We start from the raw sequence: 18416 nt of genomic DNA on the forward strand, positions 1-18416 counted from the left end.
TTTTTACTGTTAGGTTCACCTTATTTATAATTCTTGAGCTGAAGCTCTAAGTTGTACAGCCTGGGATTTTGAGTCTGGTGTACCCTTACCATGTCAGCCAGCTTTCTTTTCCTTTGTTGGTATTCTAGTGTTCAACCTACATGCTGGGCTGTGGTAAGGCTTTTCCTCTCCCCTAGGAACCTCATCACCCACATGTCCTATGTAGGCCTTATCTCCCACAACATGAGAGGGGAATGTCCAGCAGAAGCCTCTCATATACACTGGTCAAATTTCACTACTGTTGGTCTCTGCATCTTCTCACGTACTTCTACCTGTTATCCCTCGGTCTCCCTGCTCTCTTCTCCATACACACTGGCACCTTCTGAGCACTGTTATGGGAAACTTGCTTGATTCAATTAGCAGTTGATTCTTTAGCTAACATCAGTTTCTCACATTTTTACACTAACAAAGTTCGTGTTTAGAATCACTCTACATCCCTTTCCTTTAAAGCAGGCTACAAAACAGTATGTAGTAAAATTTCTGTTTTTGTGGAGCATTTATCTATTTGAATAACAATATAGAAAAGGATATATTCCAAAATGACAAGACAGGTTGTCTCTGGGTGATAGATTTTAGGTAAAGATTTTTGTTTACTTTCAAACTTATGTGGTGAACACATATTATCTATGTAGCCAGAAAAAGGAGAAAAATAATGTTTTTCCTGATTAGTAAAGTAATATATACTTTTTATATGGATGTTGTAAATTATAGAACAGTATTAAAAAACCAAATTAATTGAAACCTTGCAGTCCCACAGTTAACTCTTTAATATTCTCACAAAATTAAATGTCTGCATAAAATCACACATAGATAATAGGAATTATTTAACCATCCTATTGTATATTTATGTTGCTCAAACTTACTATAGAATTAAGTATTGTGGTCAATAGCAATTGCTTGGATAAAGCATTCTATCCAAATTTCTGATTATTTATAATAGGTATTCAAAATTAGAATAGGAAATGAAGGGGTGTTGCTACATACTGTGAAATGAAGCCCAACTAGTGGCCTCTACTACATGTCTAAAAGCACTGGTTTAACTGCACAGAGAACCTGGAGTAAGGTCACCCCAGCATACTTCCTGTAGGAGACAGCAGTTAGATACTTTGGGGTATAGTCTGTTTTCCTGGCTAAGACAGGGATCCTGTCTGTGTTCACCAATGTCAAGTTTAATATATAGCAGGAATGCAAACGTGTGGAGTTAATATTATCTTTTAAAAAGCAGTTGTTGGGCCCTCCCTTGTGGCACAGCGGGTTAAAGCACAGCACAGAGAAGCTTAAGCCACTTCTGCATGAGTTCGATCCCCGCCTGCCCCGGAGGAGATCCACATGGCGAGGCAGACCTCTCCTGACCCGTCCCGCTGCTCCCCTTAGCAGTGTACTTCATCGATCTGCCTGTTCTGTACCCCACTCTGTCTCTGATGAATCCTCTCACCCTCCGCATCTCTGGCCGGTATCCCAGTTCTGTAATAAATAAATAAATAAATAAATCAATCTTTAAAAAAAAAAAAAAAAAAAGCAGTTGTCGGGCCCTCCCTGGTGGTGCAACAGGTTAAGGCACAACACTGTGAAGCTATCAGCAGCTGTTTTGGCATAAGTTAGATCCCAGGCCAGGGAGGTGAACAATGGCCCAGCAGACTTCTGTCTTGCCCACTGTTCCCCTCAGCAATGTACTTCGTCAGTCTGCCTGTTCTGCTCCCCATTCTGTCTCTGGTGAATCCTTGCACAGCCCCTGCTCCTCTGGCCTGTACCTCAGTTCTGTATGCATGAATAAATAAATCTTAAAAAAAAATTAAAAAGCTGTCAATTTCATAAACTAGGCATTTAAAACATTAAAAATGTTTATTATTAATGTATAATTTGCAATACCATAGAGTTCACTAATCTCAAGTATTCAGTATGTTTTAGTGAATTTTTATGGTTGTGAAACCATCACCGTAATACAGTTTTAGAATACTTTCATCTCCATCTGCCTCTCCTCTCCCTTGTTCCTGTTTGCCTTCATTCTTCACTCTCATTCCCAGATCCCGGCAACTACTGATCTGCTTTCTGGCTCTAAAGTTTGACCTTTTCTAGAAATTTCACACAAATGGATTCATAATCTTTAGTCTCTGGCTTCTTTCATGTAGAATGATGTTTTTGAGAGATCCATCCATACTGTTGCATAGGTTAGTAGTTTTTTTCAAATTTTATTGAGGTTTAACTGACATAAAATAAATTGCTCTTAATTGAAGTATATAGGAAGTTCTGATTTTTGTATACACCTGTAAAATCACAACAATCAAAATCATGAAAATATCCACCTTATTTCCTGGCCCCGCCCTTCCTTCATACCACAGTTTTCCTTCCCAGGCATCTGTTTCTGTTTTAGATTAGTTTGTATTTTCTGGAATTTTATTTAAAAGGAATCACAGCACATGATCATGTCTGGAATCATGTCTGCCTTCTTTGATTTGGCTTAATTATTTTAAGATACATCCATGTTGTTGTACTCACAAACTATAAGCAATAGTTCCTTCCTTGTTTTATTGTACTCTATTATATGGGTGTGAGATGCTATATTTTATTTAATAATTCATTAGTTTTATAGATATCTGGATTATTACAAATTTGGGGCTACTATAAATAATGATGCTATAAACATTCATGTACAAGTCTTTCAGTAAACACTTTCTTGGGTAGATTCCTAGAAGTGGAATTGCTAGTTATGATGACTGTATGTTTAACTTTTTTTAAAAGATTTTTTATTTATGCATACAGAACTGGGGTACAAGGGTAGTGAGAGGATTCACCAGAGACAGAGTGGGGAACAGAACAGGTAGATCTATGAAGTACACTGCTGAGGAGAGCAGCAGGAGGGTCAGGAAAGGTCTGCCACGCCATGTGGCTCACCTCCAGGGCAGGGATTGAACTCATGCAGGAAGTGGCTTTAGCTTCTTAGTGCTGTGCTTTAACCTACTGCATAACCAGGGAGGGGCCTATATGTTTAACTTTTTAAAAAGCTGCCAAACTTTTCTAAAGAGGCTATATATTTTTCATTATGAGGGTTCCAGCATCTCTACATCATTGCCAAGTGGTGATTTTAGTTGTTCTAGTGGCTGTGTAGTTTTTCTTACTGAGGTTTTAATTGTCTTAATGGGTATATTTTGAAGAACAAGTTTTTAATTTTGAAAGTTCAATTTTGAAAGAAATTTATTTTTTTACCATTTAAAAAAAATTATGTATACATAATATCTCTGGGGTACAAGCCAGAGATGCAGGGGAGGTGAGAGGATTCACCAGAGACAGAGTGGGGGGCAGAACAGGCAGGCAAATGAAGTACACTGCTAAGGGGAGCAATGGGCGAGTCAGAAGTGGTCTGCCACATGGGTCACCTCTGGGGCGGGGGATCGAACTCATACTAAAGCAGCTGCTCTTGCTTGCAGTGCTACGTCTTAACCAGTTGCGCCACCAGGCAGAGCCCCGAAAGTTCAATTTATTAATAATTCTACTGGTCTTGCCTAACCCAAGATTTCTCCTGTGTTTTATTTTAGAAGCTTTAGAGTTCAGGACTTAACATTTAGGTCTGTAACACATTCTGAGTCAATTTCTTTTGTATATGGTGTGAGATACAGACTGAAGGTTTTTTTTTTTTTTGAATTTGGATACTTAATTAGTTCAGCCTCATGTTTGAAAGGTTACCATTTGTTTTTGGTTGTAAATGACTGACCATATATGTGAGGGCTTAATTCTAGTGTTTCATAATGTATGAGTATATTTAAGAGTGCTACAATGTCTTGATGATTACAATTAACTTTTGACATCAAACACTTCTTAAGTCCTTCAACGTTGTCCTTTTTGAAGTGTTTGGCTACTTTACGTACTTAACATTTTATGAAAATTTTAGGATCAGTCTGTCTATTTCTACAACAAAAGCCTGCGGGGATTCTGATAGGGAATAGGCTAAATTTATAGATTAATTTGGAGAACTGTCATTCTGACACTGAGTTTTCCAATCACACCTTTGGTATTGTTTTTTCCCTTAAATGTTTGACAGAAATCATTAGCACTTGGATTTTTCTTCTGAGAAACTTTTAAGAATTGAGCATCTTTACTTGATAGTCTATTCTGGTTTTCTATATCTTCTTGATTCAGTTTTGCTAGTTTGAATTTTCCTAGGATTCTGCCCCATTTCATAAAAGGCGTGAAATTTATTGGGTAAAGTTGTTTATACTATTCCTTTGTATGTAAGCTCCATAGTGATGACTCCTTCATCATTGCTGATTTTGCTAACTCATGCCTTCTCATTTTTTTCTTGAAGAGCTAAAGATTTTTCATTTACATTTCTATCTTTTCAAAGAACCAACTTTTGTTTCATCAGTTCTTCATCTTTCCCTATATTTACTACAATGTTTTTAATGTTTTTGTTTTCCTCCTTTCTATTTATTTTGTGTGTGATTTGCTTTTTTTTTTTTAGTTTAAGTCAAAAGCTTATACTCTTTTGAGTTGCAAATATCCGTTTAATCAGTGTTTTAAAAGTACTCCATATATTTTCAGATGCTTTGATTTTCATTTATTTCAAGATAATTTTAAACTCCCCTATGGTTTCTTTGATACAAGTGTCTTAAGAAATGCATTATTTAGTTCCCAATTATTTTGGAATTCAAAGATTTCTGTTACTCATTTATAATTTAATTTCATATGGTTTGACAATATACTTGAAAGCATTAAAATCCATTTGTTTTACTCATCTAATATATGGTCTGTCCTTGAGATGTTCCAGATGCAGAGGGAAAAATATAATTTTGCTGTAGTTTCGTGAAGTGCTCTCTATACACCGTTTAGGTCAAATATGCTGACTGCATTTTTCCAGTCTTCTGTATCCTTACTGATTGTCTCTAGTTCTAATACTTTCTAAAGAGGAGTATTGGTATCTCCATGTATAATTTTTGAATTGTGTGGCAACATTTGTTTTATATGTTTTGGGGGAACTCTGTTGTTAGGTTCATACACATTTAAAATTGTTGTATCTGGCTACTGCATTTTTACTGTTGGGAAATGGGAATTTCCATGTTTATTACCTTGTTGAACTGTCCTTTTACTGTTTTAGTGTTGGGGAATACTTATATTATTACTACTAGCATTATAAAAGAATACTATTTGCCATTTTATGCAACCAGTTTGCTTTTTGATTATGATACAGAATTTGTCACTTTAAAAATGTATACATATCTACAGACAACTTTCTTATACATTTCTCATTATTTTGTTTCTTATGTCAATTTGCATGCATATATGTTTAAGTGCATTTTTCCCACCCCATCACAGAAAATCAACATTTACCAACAGTCTTCCTTAACACACTTGAGATACTATCTTTTTCATATACTACATTGCTATATATAACTCTTCGGTTTTGCCATGGATACTATAGTATTTACTTACTATGGCACAACACAACACCCACACCCACAGAGTATACTTCCCCTATATCCATGCCTTTTAAAAACTCATTGCTATTCTTGTGTATTTATTGTTTCATGTGAGTTGTAAAATTAACTTACCAAGTTCCAGAATATACTTTGGGGGATTAGATCAAATTAATAAATTAATTTTAACATGAGACATGGTCATTATAGCTTTCAGTGAAATTTTGTATTTTCTTAATGTATATTTTATATATAAATATATATATTTTTCAATTAACATTTTTTTCTTGATAATACAAATGTGATTTCCCCCCTATTATATCTGTAACTGTTCATTTCTGGTATAAAGAGCTAATACCTTTTACATGTTAAGAAAGTAATTTAAAGAAAGTTTGTTTAAAGGTATTTTCCAAACTAGAAAATCTACCAAAATGTTAAAAATAGATGTACCATGTGACCCAGGAATGCTACTCATAGCTATCTAACTGAAGAATGCAAAACCACTAATTTCAAGGAATATATACACTTGTATAGCAGCACTTTTACAATCGCTAAATTACAGAGCACCCTAACAATAGAGGAGTAGATTAAGATGATGTGGTATGAATATACAATGGAATATTACTCAGCTATAAAAAGACACACTCTTACCATCTGTGACAACATGTATGGGATTAGAAGGGATTTGCTAAGTGAAATAAGTCAGAAGAAACACAAATACTAGATGATTTCATTTATATGTGGAAGACAGAGAAGCAAAACAAAATCAGTGACAAAACCAATCTAAAACAAACCTAAAAATAACAATATAGAACTGAGGCTACTAGAGGAGGGGAGGCACTAGAGGGCCCAAACTTATTAGCACTCTTTTTTAAAAGATTTTATTTATTTATGCATATAGAACTGGGGTACAGACCAGAGGTGCAGGGGCGATGAAAGGATTCACCAAAGACAGAGTGGGGAGCAGAACAGGCAGATTAATGAAGTACACTGCTGAGGGGAGCAGCAGGCGGGTCAGGAGAGGTCTGCTGTGTCATATGGGTCACCTCCTGGTGGGGGGTCGAACTTGCACTGAAGCAGCAGCAGCTAGCTTGAAGTACTGTGTCCTAACCCCTTGCACCTACTAGCACTCTTTTAAAGCATTGAATTATCTCACTAACATTGTTTTATTGATTTCCTCTTGTTACTATTCAATTGACTATTACTTCTGTTAAGTATGCACCGAGGAACTTAATAGTTGGGTTTTCAATTGATCAGAGAGTCTTGTGACTGGCACTATCTATATGTGGACTTATTTCGGCCATTTCCTAGTACTGTTTTTATTGCTTTGTCTCTTCTTTTTCACTGTGTCAAAAACCTGTTTTTCCTTTATAGAAACAGAATCCCCTCCTTTTGGGGATTTTGGGAATATGCTCTGGCCATATTCTCTAATTTATCCAAATTTCCTTGGGAAAATAGTTTGGATGGACTTGTCTCCTGTCCAAGCTTAGTTTTAGGCCTAACTTCCTTCAGAGTTAGTTTAGGGATTGGATGCAAACCAAGTCAGTTAGAATCCAACAAACCTTAGGCTTTTGTTGAAATTTGTGGGAAAGAGAGTTCTTTCTCTGGAGCTTGAAACGAGTAGGTGATCATCTTGCCACCATGTATGAAAAACTTGTTTTGTACATTCACCATCTCTTAGATGACTCACATGTCACAGCAGACCTCTCCTGTCTCACCCACTGCTCCCCTTAGAAGTATAGTTCAATTTGCTCCTTACTCTGTCTCTGATGAATCCACTCACTGCCCCTGCACTGCTGGCCTGTACCCCAGTTCTGTATGCATAAATATTAAAACAAAAGTATAAAAATCATAATCTATATTGTCCATTGTAGTGAAGATTCACAGCATATTAATTACCCTGACCTTCTTTTATCTTAATGTTACTAGTTTCTGTAGTCAATACTTATCTAGTTCTAAAAATACATTAGCTAATTTTTGTTGGTGAAGATTGCTTATTACATTCACTAGTTTCTCAGGGATCTAGAATCCATTTACCTTCCTGATGAATAGTATCAATTTATTCTTTCAGAGATTGGACATTTACTGCACTTCTTAATGTCCAAAAAAGTCTTGCCTTTAAATACAGAATAGAATTCTAGGTTGAAAGTTACTTTCTTTGCAATGTTTAAATGATACTGCTCCATTTATTTTGTGTTCACTTTGTCTCTATGGAAATTTTCAGTTCTCTTATGTTCTAAAATTTCATTCTACTACAGAATTGGCAAATTAGTCTGTGATCCAAATCTGTCTTGCCACCTATTTTGGTCCAGCCCATGAACTAAGAATGGTTTTACCTTTTTAAATTTGAAAAAAATAAACAAGAAACAACTAAAAGAATATTTTATGACATGTAAAAATATCTATTTCTATACTTGTGTTTGCTTGGAATACATTCACATTCATGTGTTAATAGGTATAGTTGCTTTCATATCACAACTGCATAGCTAAGTAATTATGATAAAATATGTATTACCTGGCCAGGAAAAATGTGCTGATTCTACATGCATATATGATTCCATTCATATGGGACTATATATGACATATATAGTTTAAAAAGTCAAAATTCTGGTAATGATCTGGTTATTAATTAGACTGCATTTTACATGGGTTTCTTACTCTGTAATACCCCAAATCGAAAACCTTTCAGCTTTATTATTCAGACAAATGATTTTTTTTTCAGTAAACATTTTTTTCCTTTTCACTTCTAAGCAAATGAGTAGACTTGTTTTAGGGGCGCACTGCTCTCCTATCTGTCTAGCTGTAGTAAATATACTCAACCTGATGTCTTGTTCTGACTGCTGTAAGTGTCCTCCAAAGATGAAAATTCTTCCATTTATTATTTATCAATACCTGTCAGCTGTTTAATATTTGTCTACTTTTTCATATAATTAAGAACAGACTGCTGACTGTAGTATCTGCTCAGGAGTGGGCAATGTGGAGTTGCTAGTGTTTTAAATGAAAATATATGGGTCATGCTACTTCTATAGATATTTCAGTGGTAGGGATTTCTTGGTTGTGAGATTCCACATTCACTGTTTTGTCTTTCTTTTAGGAAAAAGATGGGGTATATAGATTTTAACATCTGAAGGCTTCCAAGAGCATCTTGATTTCAGTTAAATTTAGATATATACATAGGTGCTGCTTCCATTATCTGTTGCAGTTATTTTCTGCAACTTCCTGCAGAGAACCTAAGCTCTGGTTCCCTTTTCAATTTGATCCTGTCAGCTTTTAGTGTTCTGCTGAAAGTTTCTCTTCTGAATTCATGTGGTGCTTATTTTTATATGGTGTGAGACTGGCTTAATATGTACTTTATGAATGGCCTATGGTAATACCACATACATATTTATCTGTTTATCTGTTTTCAGGGAATAGTTTATTAGTCTACATGTTTCTCCTTTTTTTTTTGGGGGGGATTTTGCTTTAAAAATCAGATGTTATCAGGGCAGCTATTTCTGGGGGTATATTCATTATTTTTTAAATCCAGTCTTTGTTGTGGTCCCATAATTGACTCCTTTCTTTCAATAGTGAGTGTATTTCACTTACATTTAATGATCTAAAAGTGTCTGTCTTAGTCCTGTCATCTCTAGTTTATGTAGTTTATGTGTGTGGTCTGTATTTTTTGTTGTGCATGTTTTCTGACTGAGTTAGAATAGTTAGGGTCTGCTTGGCTTTCTTTTTTCATATGTTTTATTTTTTTTATATAAGCAATCATCTGATTATAAAAAGATAACAATACATTTTTAAATGATTAAAAACACCATTTTCAAAACAACATTAAAAAGTATCTTTTCCATATCAGCTGATCAGCAAGTGGGTGAGTAGAATAACAGTTCACACTGTAACATGTTTAAATGAAAGGGTGACAGAGAAAGCTGGCTGAAGGAGGCAGAGGAACTCTGGCTTGTAGGAATTAGAACTGAGGGGGCTTCATAACTATGGCATCTATTCAGTGTGGTACCTATCATTAGAAATGTACATGACAACTCCAGAGATTTTCCTGTTATTGCCTTGAGGTCCTGATCAACCATGGCCACACTGTAACACTTCTGCTGAAGCTGTGCATGGTAATCATTCAAATCTTGGCTCCTTGGCCAATTCTTACTTAGATCCACTTGATACTTCTGGCCCAGTTTCCCAATTTCTGTCATTACATAGTTATACAAGCGATACACTTGCCATACAGGCAGTTCACTGTGACTGCACTAAGTCCAGTTTGTCTTTAATGGAAAGCTGATAAAACTTTTTTTATCAACCAGGATGTGGTAAGATGTTTCCAATTGTGCATTATATTGTAAGAATTAGCAAGAAGGGTGTTGGGTGACTTCTCTTTCCTTCAGTATACTGGGAACTTACTTTCATTTTTAATCTATCCTTTTCTTTAACTTAAACCTCTGAGACTAAGCATTTGTTGCAGGGTCACAGAGTACATTGCTTTTGCTTCCCTATGTTCACACTGCACTCTAATTGATATTCTTAACCCTTAACTGACCAGCTCTACAGGGTATCTACTGAATTCCTGCTAATAAAGCATACATACATATTTTCTTTTCATTTTAAACTGTTATTTCTAGGGTGACATATATATATTTCTTCCTCCTCTCCACATCCCAATTTTAGTGACACTGTTCCCACTGCCCCCGCCCCTCCAGCAGAATATTATGTTCTGATCTGTATCCTTTGTATGTTAGAATGGATAGAATGTTCACTATTATTGCTTTTCCACCATGGCTGCTCCATCTCTGGGCTCTTTATTTTAGCTAGTTTTATGGTTGTGTCCTTTTTATTTTTTGTATTTTTAAAAGATTTATTTTTTATATATACAAGGACTAGGGTGTAGGCCAGAGGTGCAAGGAGGGCGCTAAGGGGATTCACCAGAGACAGAGCAAGGAACAGAACAGGCAGATGTACTGAAATTTACTGCTGATGAGAGCAGCAGGCGGGACATCAGAGGTCTGCAGCATGATGAAGGTCACCTTCCCAGCTGGGGATCAAACCCATGCTGCAGTGGCTGCAGATAGCTTCATAGTGCTGTACCTTAACCCCTTGTATTACCAGGAAGGGCCTGATTGTGTCCTTTTAAAAAAAGAGTTCATGTCTGCTATACTACTCCTGTTACACACAGTTGAAATATCATCTGTATTTTTATGACTGAACGTCATAATTAGTATAAAATTTTAGTAACAGAAGTTCTTTCTATGGGGAAGTAGTAAGTATTGCTTCATGGTCTTCCAGGGTTCATCTTAAATTTTTTTGCTGATTCTGAGGAGAGTGTTTCCCTCTCCCCATCCCCAAGATTACTTATCCTCGAATTTTTTTTTTTTTAAAGATTTATTTATTCATACAGAACTGGGGTACAGGCCAGAGATGCGGAGGGTGAGAGGATTCACCAGAGACAGAGTGGGGAGCAGAACAGGCAGATCAAGGAAGTACACCCTGAGGGGAGCAGCGGGCAGGCCAGGAGAAGTCTGCCACACCATGTGGTCACCTCCAGGGAAGGCGGGGATCCTGCGGAAGTGGCTTAAGCTTCTCAGCGCTGCGCTTCAACCCGCTGTGCCACCAGGGAGGGCCCCTATCCTCGAATTTTGACAAACTCACTTCACATCTCAGCGGTCAATCATTAGCAGTGAGTCATAGATAATTTAAGTTCTTACTATGGCTCCTTTACAGAATTATACCTTGCTGTGAATTCTTTGTAGGAGTTACGTCCTGTTCACGGTTGACTGCACAAAACCAGGTATGATAAAAGTTTACTTTAAACATGATTAATTTTACTACTGATTTGCTTTAGTTCTGTTAGCGTCCTCCTACCTTGATTTAGAAAGTTGTCTTAATAATTCAGCTCTTAAAATAGCAGGCCCCTTTTTAAAAAGTTCTGTAAGACACAGGGAAACTCACCCTTCCTGGAGCTGAGCTTGGGCTGATTCCTCTGCCACAAGAGTCTCATACTCTTCAGCAGCAAACCTGTCCCAGTCGGAGGGCTCAGGCCCATCATTCTCAACATCCTTAGAGAAAAGAAGACAGCCACAGGAAACAAAAATACTGAGATACAAAGAAGTGGAGACAAGTCATCACAAATATTGTCCATTGCTTCAAAAAAAAAAGCTATGTAAAAATTGTTTCAACACATTAAGAGGTGTTAAGTAACTCATAAAATGATTTTCCATACCTCAAAATAGTAATCATTTAATTAAGTAATACAAATGATAATGAGTAATATAATCACAAAATTGTAATTAACCATCTGACCTTGTAGAGATCTTTCTCTAGCGCTTTGTACTCCAGTGTGTTTTGACTGCTTCTTTAAAGGTCAGCTCAAACTTAGGTCATCTGTCATATCTTCCTGGAAATTCTCCTTCTCCCCCAAATACTTTCCCTTGCTGTATTAAGTATTCTTGGAGGCCATCTTTTGTTCATTTTCATCCCTATATGACCAGGGTCTCTCTCTTCAATACAGTGCCTGGGTTTACTGAGTACTGTCTAATATTGTTCTTTGCAGATCATAACAAATATTGACAATTATCATCTCTTTTAAAGAAAATGACACTTTTAAGGTAAACATTTTAAAGTAAAATTTATGACACAAGAAACGGGGAAAGGCCATACACCTCGCACCCCACCTTTATGGTCAAGTATCTTATACAGTCTAGGTAAAATTATATTTTTCCACATGAAAATGAGTTAGCAATGCCCTAGAACATAAAGTTTGTTATGCTTGTAAGAATTCGAGTACCTAAATACTGACCACACAATGTTCTAATGTATTTAATTTTAACCCCTACATTACTCCTCTAACATCTCTGAAATAGGCATGTACCTCAGACTTATAATAGCATTTAAAATTAGTTATTTATTTTTACATCATTCCTCATTTTGTTCATTTTTCCATTTTGGTTTATAATAGCATTTTTAAAGGTACATAAAATCAATAAAATATAGTGTTGACTTTACGCTAGCAATATGCACTTTGGTATGCCCCAAGATCAGTTGAGTGTATGTATTTGTTTTTAGAAGGTGATCTTTGCATTCATAGTACTATTAGATCACACAGTTATGCAACATATGGAAGAAAAAAGAGACTGTGAAAGCTTCCTGTAGTTGTTCTTCTCTAGGACCCAAATAAAAGTTCTATTCAAGTGCAGAATGACTATAAACAGATAGTTATAAATAGCAATCACTAACATTTGAAAAATTTTATTATCTAAAAGGTTGTCTATCATGAAAAACTTCTAGTTTTCATTATGATAGGGAAAGCTATTTACCATGTCATTCTGGAAATGAACGATACAATTAAATCAAGCCCAATTATACTAAGGCAAATTGGGCTATTGGCAACTTTTTAAAAAAAAGTTAGAAAAACAAAATTATTTTCAAAATGTTTTTTCTAACTAGTTTTTAGTGAATATGTAAGTTTACATGTCATATAATTCACCTCAGTGAAAGGCAGATGCAGGTTAGCCTAACTTGAAGTTTGGCTGTGAAAAGAGGTGCTCTAGGTTTTCTCTTTTCTCTTTTCAGTATCTGATGAATGTTTTAAGTGTTACCTCTTTAAAAAGCAAGTCATGAAGGAAGAGACCATTTTAATCTGTGGCATGGCCCCTGAAACCATAGCCCTCACACAGTTTAAATTGTACTGTACCTTCTGGACGGCAAAGGGATCTCTTTGTTCATGATCTAAGTATTTCTCTAGATTAAAGAAAGTGTCATAAAAGATGTGAGCCATTCTACATCTCTTCAGGTCTCGTAGAGTTATTTTGCCTGTGTAAAAATGAAGACATTTGGTAAGTTTAACCAAGTACTATTTTGACAAGTGAAAAAACTTTCAATTAAGTGTAAAGGTTTATTTATATGTTTATTTTATTAAAAAGATTAAGCCACTAAAAGCCACTGAATCGTATGCTTTAAAATGATTAAGATGGTGCGTTTTATCTCCATCTTAATCATTTTAAAGCATACAATTCAGTGGCTTTTAGTGGCTTAATCTTTTTAAAGCATACAATTCAGTGTGTAACTATTACCACTGTCAAGTGTCATAACATTTGCAATACCCCTAAAGAAAATTTTAAATTTCTAAAGAAATTGCCTATCATTAAATAGTCCCTCAACTCGAATCATAATGTGCTTTTCTCTTTTTATACAAACCCTATTTCTTAAACAGGATTTGCCATCACTTGTTGGTTTTGTACTAATAGTAAAAGAGAAACTTAAACATTTGGAAAAGCCTGTAGGTAAGACTCCAATTAAGTTCAATAATTTAGGCTAATCCAGGACGATATGCCCATACTGTTACAGTCGAACAAAGTTAATAGCCCTTTCCTCAATCTCACCATCACTTGCTGGCTTCACTAGGTCAAGCATCTGGCAAAGTAAATCATGGAATGGCAGTGGCTCGATGCCCATCGCTTCCATCCGTTCACACTGCTCCTCGTAGAAGTACTCTAGCTCATACATGGAGAGCACACCGTCCCCATCCACATCCATGCACCGGAACCAATACTCAATGCTAGGAGATGAGGACACTCATTAGTAAGGTAAAGTCCATTACTCACTCAGATTCATTACTGCCCATGTTTTATTTTCTTTCTCTTGATTTATTTATGCAAACAGAACTGGGGTACAGGCCAGAGGTACAGGGGTGGTGAGAGTATTCACCAGAGACAGAGTGGGGAGCAGAACAGCCAGATGGACAAAGTACACTGCTGAGGGAAGTAGTAGGAGTAGGGGAGACAGGAGAGGTCTGCTGTGCCATGTGGGTCACCTCTTTTGCTGGGGACTGAACTCGTTGAAGCAGCTGCAGATAGCTTCATAGTACTGTGCTTTAACCTGCTGCGCCACCCATGTTTTTTTTTAAGTAAATTTACAAGTGACATATTTTAGAGACATATAAGGTTCTAGTTTTACAAAATTTGTTAGTAAAAATTGCATACCCTCAAACTAATACAACCACTATGGAAAACTGTTTGGAGGTTCCTCAAACTGCTAAACATGGAGCTTCCCTACGACCCAGCAATCCCACTCCTAGGTATCTACCCAAAAGACACAAAAACACTGATTGAAAAAGATACTTGTACCCCCATGTTTATTGCTGCTTTATTTACAATTGGAAAAACATGGAAGCAGCCCAAGTGCCCAAAAGTGGATGACTGGATTAGAAAGATGTGGTACATCTATACAATGGAATATTACTCAGCAACCAAAAAAGAGAAACACATGTCTTTTGCAGCAACTTGGATGGAGCTGGAAAAGATCATGCTTAGTGAGATAAGCCAGAAAGAGAAAGAAAAATACTGGATGGTTTCACTCACAGTAGGAGTATAATGGACCAGGCGAGAAAATAACAAAAATAATATGAACAACCATATACCGGAGACATTCTGTGGGGGCAGAGTGGGGAATGGGATCAAAAACAGGGGGGGGGGGAAGGGAGGGAAATGCACGGGACTATGATGGTAGCACAGGGGTGATTTGGTGATGGGAAACCCGCGGGGATTACAATCGAGATGGAAAAAAAAAATGTGCAAAATGATGTAAAAATAAACTTTGTAATAATAAAAAAAAAATTGCATACCCTTCCCTCAATTTTCCCTTCCTGAGAACCAGCTACTTTCAATATCTTATTATTTTATTTAGTTCCAGGTAAAATGACTCTTTGCTCCTTTATATTTCTTTAAAAAAAAAAAGATTTACTTATTATTTATACATACAGATTAGGGTACAGGTTAGAGTTACAGGGGATGAGAATATTTACCAGAGACAGAGTGGGGAGCAGAATAGGCAGATCGACAAATACATTTCTAAGGGGAGCGGTGGACAAGACAGGAGAGGTCTGCTATGCCATGTGGGTCACCTCCGGGACCAGGGATTGAACTTGCACTGAAGTGGCTGCAGCTGGATTACAGTGCTGTGCCCTAACCTGTTGATCCACTAGGGAGGGCCCGTTCCTTTATATTCTATATATTTTCACAGATGAAAAGAGTTTTTAACTCTCTTTCTACTTTACCTACCTGCCTTATCCAATCTCCTCATATAAATAACTCAACATTTAATTTATAAATTAATTTTTAAAAATCTATTTGCCTCCTTCTTGTGTACATATTACTAATTCAACCCCAAAATATCTGCTGGTTTTCTATAGTCACTATTAACTGGATTTTCCTGATGAAGTGTTTTTTGTTTCCTCTGTCCTGGCCTGGTTCAGTTTCATCCTAGAATCCTTCCATCTATTTCCTTTCTTGTATCTTACATTTTCCTTATTCTTGGTTCACTTCCTTGTTTGGTGTAACACATCCTTCAGTAGATTCCTGAAAGAGGATTATGGGTTTTGAGTAATAATGACCTCATATACTCATGACCTACTTATATATCTTCCTTTTCCTATTTTAAAAATTGGGTTGTTTTCTGTTATGTAATTTATATTTGAGTTCCTTGTATATTTTGGATACTAAATTTTATGAGATTTTTTTTGGAATTTTTTTTTCTCATTATTCACTCTGTTCACTCATTATTCTGTCTATTCACTCTGTTAATTGTTCTTTATTAAAAAATTTCTTGTTTGATGTAGTTCCACTTTTCTATTTTTGGTTTTGTTGCCTACACATTTGTGGCTCTATGCACAGGCACAGATATCAAACTGCGCAGGCATATGTCACTAAGCTTGTTTCTTAGGTTTTCTTCTAGTAGTTTTATAATTTTAGCCTTACATAATGTCTTTAATCCATTTTGAGTAGACTATTGCAATTGTAGTGAAATAAAAAAGTTAAATTTCATATTAGTGCATAGGGATAATCAATTTCCCCAACACTATTTAAGACTGTCCTTTTTTTTTTTTTTTTAAAGATTTATTTATTTATTCATACAGAACTGGGGTACAGGCCAGAGATGTGGAGGGTGATAGGATTCACCAGAGACAGAGTAGGGTGCAGAACAGACAGATCGATGAAGTACACTGCTGAGGGGAGCAGCGGGAGGGTCAGGAGAGGTCTGCCATGCTATGTGGTCACCTCCGGGGCAGGTGGGGATCGAACTCATGCAGAAGTGGCTTTAGCTTCTAGTGCTGTGCTTTAACCCGCTGCGCCACCAGGGAGGGCCCTTAAGACTGTCCTTTTTATGTGTGTGTTCTTGGCAGTCTTGCTGAAGGATCAACTGACCCTAAATAGGTGAATTTATTTCTGAACTCCCTATTCTGTTACATTAGTCTACTTGTCTGTTCATAGCATATCATGCTATTTTTGTTACTATATATTTGTAGAATCTCTTGAAATCAGGTAGTATGTGATACACCCAGTTTTGCTCTTGGTGCTCAAGATTGTTGTGGCAATTCCTGATATTTTATGGTTCTGTATGAATTTTAGGATTGTTTTTCTTATTTTTTTTTGTGAAAAATGTCACTGGAATTTAGATAGGTATTTTTTTGAATTTGTGCATTTCTTAACTAGGAATTTTCTCAACACGTAGGCTATCTTTCCATTGATTTGTTTTCTTCAAATTCATCAATATTTTAAAGTTTTCACCATAAAGATCTTTCCCTTCCTTGACTAAACTAGGTCTTAAGAATTTCATTTTGATACTACTGTAGATGGAGTTGCTAATTTCTTTTCCAGATACTATACTGTTGGTCTATAGGAATACCAGTAATTTTTGTATGTTATTTTGTGTTTTGCAATTCCCCTGGAATCCTTCGTTCTTGCTTAATGTAGTTAGTTGTTCAAGTTGATGCTTAGTAAGGGGAAGGGCAATGGAAATTTCTATTTTACCATCTTGCTGACATCAGTCTCTTGTGGCTAATTTTAAAAATTACATAGGAGATTTGCATCATATTTCATTTTCCAGTTATGCTGGATTTCTTGGACCAGCTAATTTTTATATCCTTTCTCAATTTTTGATTGCTTAATCTTTTTTTCTTTTTGGAAGATTTACTTAGTTATATTTTTTGAACATTCTGTATTTCATTTCTGTTATAGTTCTGATATCCCAGAGTTCTTTTTTGGTTCTCTGAATGTTCCTTTTATAAAAATTACTGTTCTGTCAATTTAATTTTTTCTCATCTCTCTCTCTAAGGATATTAATAAGTGTCCTTTTGTTGTTACTGCCGAATTTTTCTTCCGGAAATTCTTTTTCATTCAGGTCTACCCCACTTCTATTTGGTTTCTGTGTTTTACTGAAGAAGCTATACTCAAGTATTTAGTGTTCTTTTGTCCTCTTGCTCACATGTAAGCATTAAATGCTAAAAAGCAGATTGAAAGTACTGACTTATTATTGACTTTGGTATTTATTTTAAAATGACTTTTGCTTAGATCTTTCCTCACTGAATCAAAGTCAAGACTTCAGTTCTTTTTTGAAGTGGCTTTTAATTCTTAGTGCTGCGCTTTAACCTGCTGCGCCACCAGGGAGGGCCGCTGCATATTGGTTTTAACTTAACATAATCCCAAATGTTTGTTTTAATTTTTAATTCCGTTGCCAGAGAGTTGAGTCAATAAAAATATCTTTATTGTTTATGTCATGGAAGTTATCACCAGTTTTCTTCTATATATTTTGTTGCAGGTGTTAAGTCTAAATTTTTAATCTGTTTGGAATTTAGTATTGCATATGGTATTAGTGAGTAATCCAACTTTCTATCTTTATATGTGACTTCCCAATTTTCCCAGAACCATTTGTTAAAGACACTATCTTATCTCCATTTTATGGGCATGGATGTTTTATCATAGATTAGGTACTTCTGTATATGTGGACTTATTTATGGACTTCTGATTCTGTTCCTCTGGTCCACGTTTCTATTTTTGTGTCATTATCTGATTGTTTTTAATATTATTGCTTTGTTATAAAGCAATAATATAAAGCTTTATAACAAAGCAATATTATTGCTTTATAACAAAGCAATATTATTGCTTTATAACAAAGCAATATTATTGCTTTATAACAAAGCAATATTAT

General features: G+C 35.8%; 1 protein-coding gene across 2 annotated transcripts in view; it reads right to left on the reverse strand.

The window, feature by feature from the left end:
• Positions 1-18416, reverse strand: part of PPP2R3A (protein phosphatase 2, regulatory subunit B'', alpha) — a 117642-nt gene that overhangs the window by 8340 nt on the left and 90886 nt on the right. For both annotated transcript variants that reach the window (XM_004682180.2, XM_004682181.2), the window contains 3 exons: positions 13814-13989; positions 13126-13244; positions 11385-11491 (listed from right to left, as the gene is read on the reverse strand). In XM_004682180.2, coding sequence (XP_004682237.1) covers positions 11385-11491; positions 13126-13244; positions 13814-13989 — 402 coding nt within the window. The remainder of the gene's footprint in view (positions 1-11384; positions 11492-13125; positions 13245-13813; positions 13990-18416) is intronic.

Source organism: Condylura cristata, unplaced genomic scaffold, assembly GCF_000260355.1.
Source record: "Condylura cristata isolate star-nosed mole 26May11 unplaced genomic scaffold, ConCri1.0 scaffold00014, whole genome shotgun sequence".
In the NCBI taxonomy this organism is placed as follows: domain Eukaryota; kingdom Metazoa; phylum Chordata; class Mammalia; order Eulipotyphla; family Talpidae; genus Condylura; species Condylura cristata.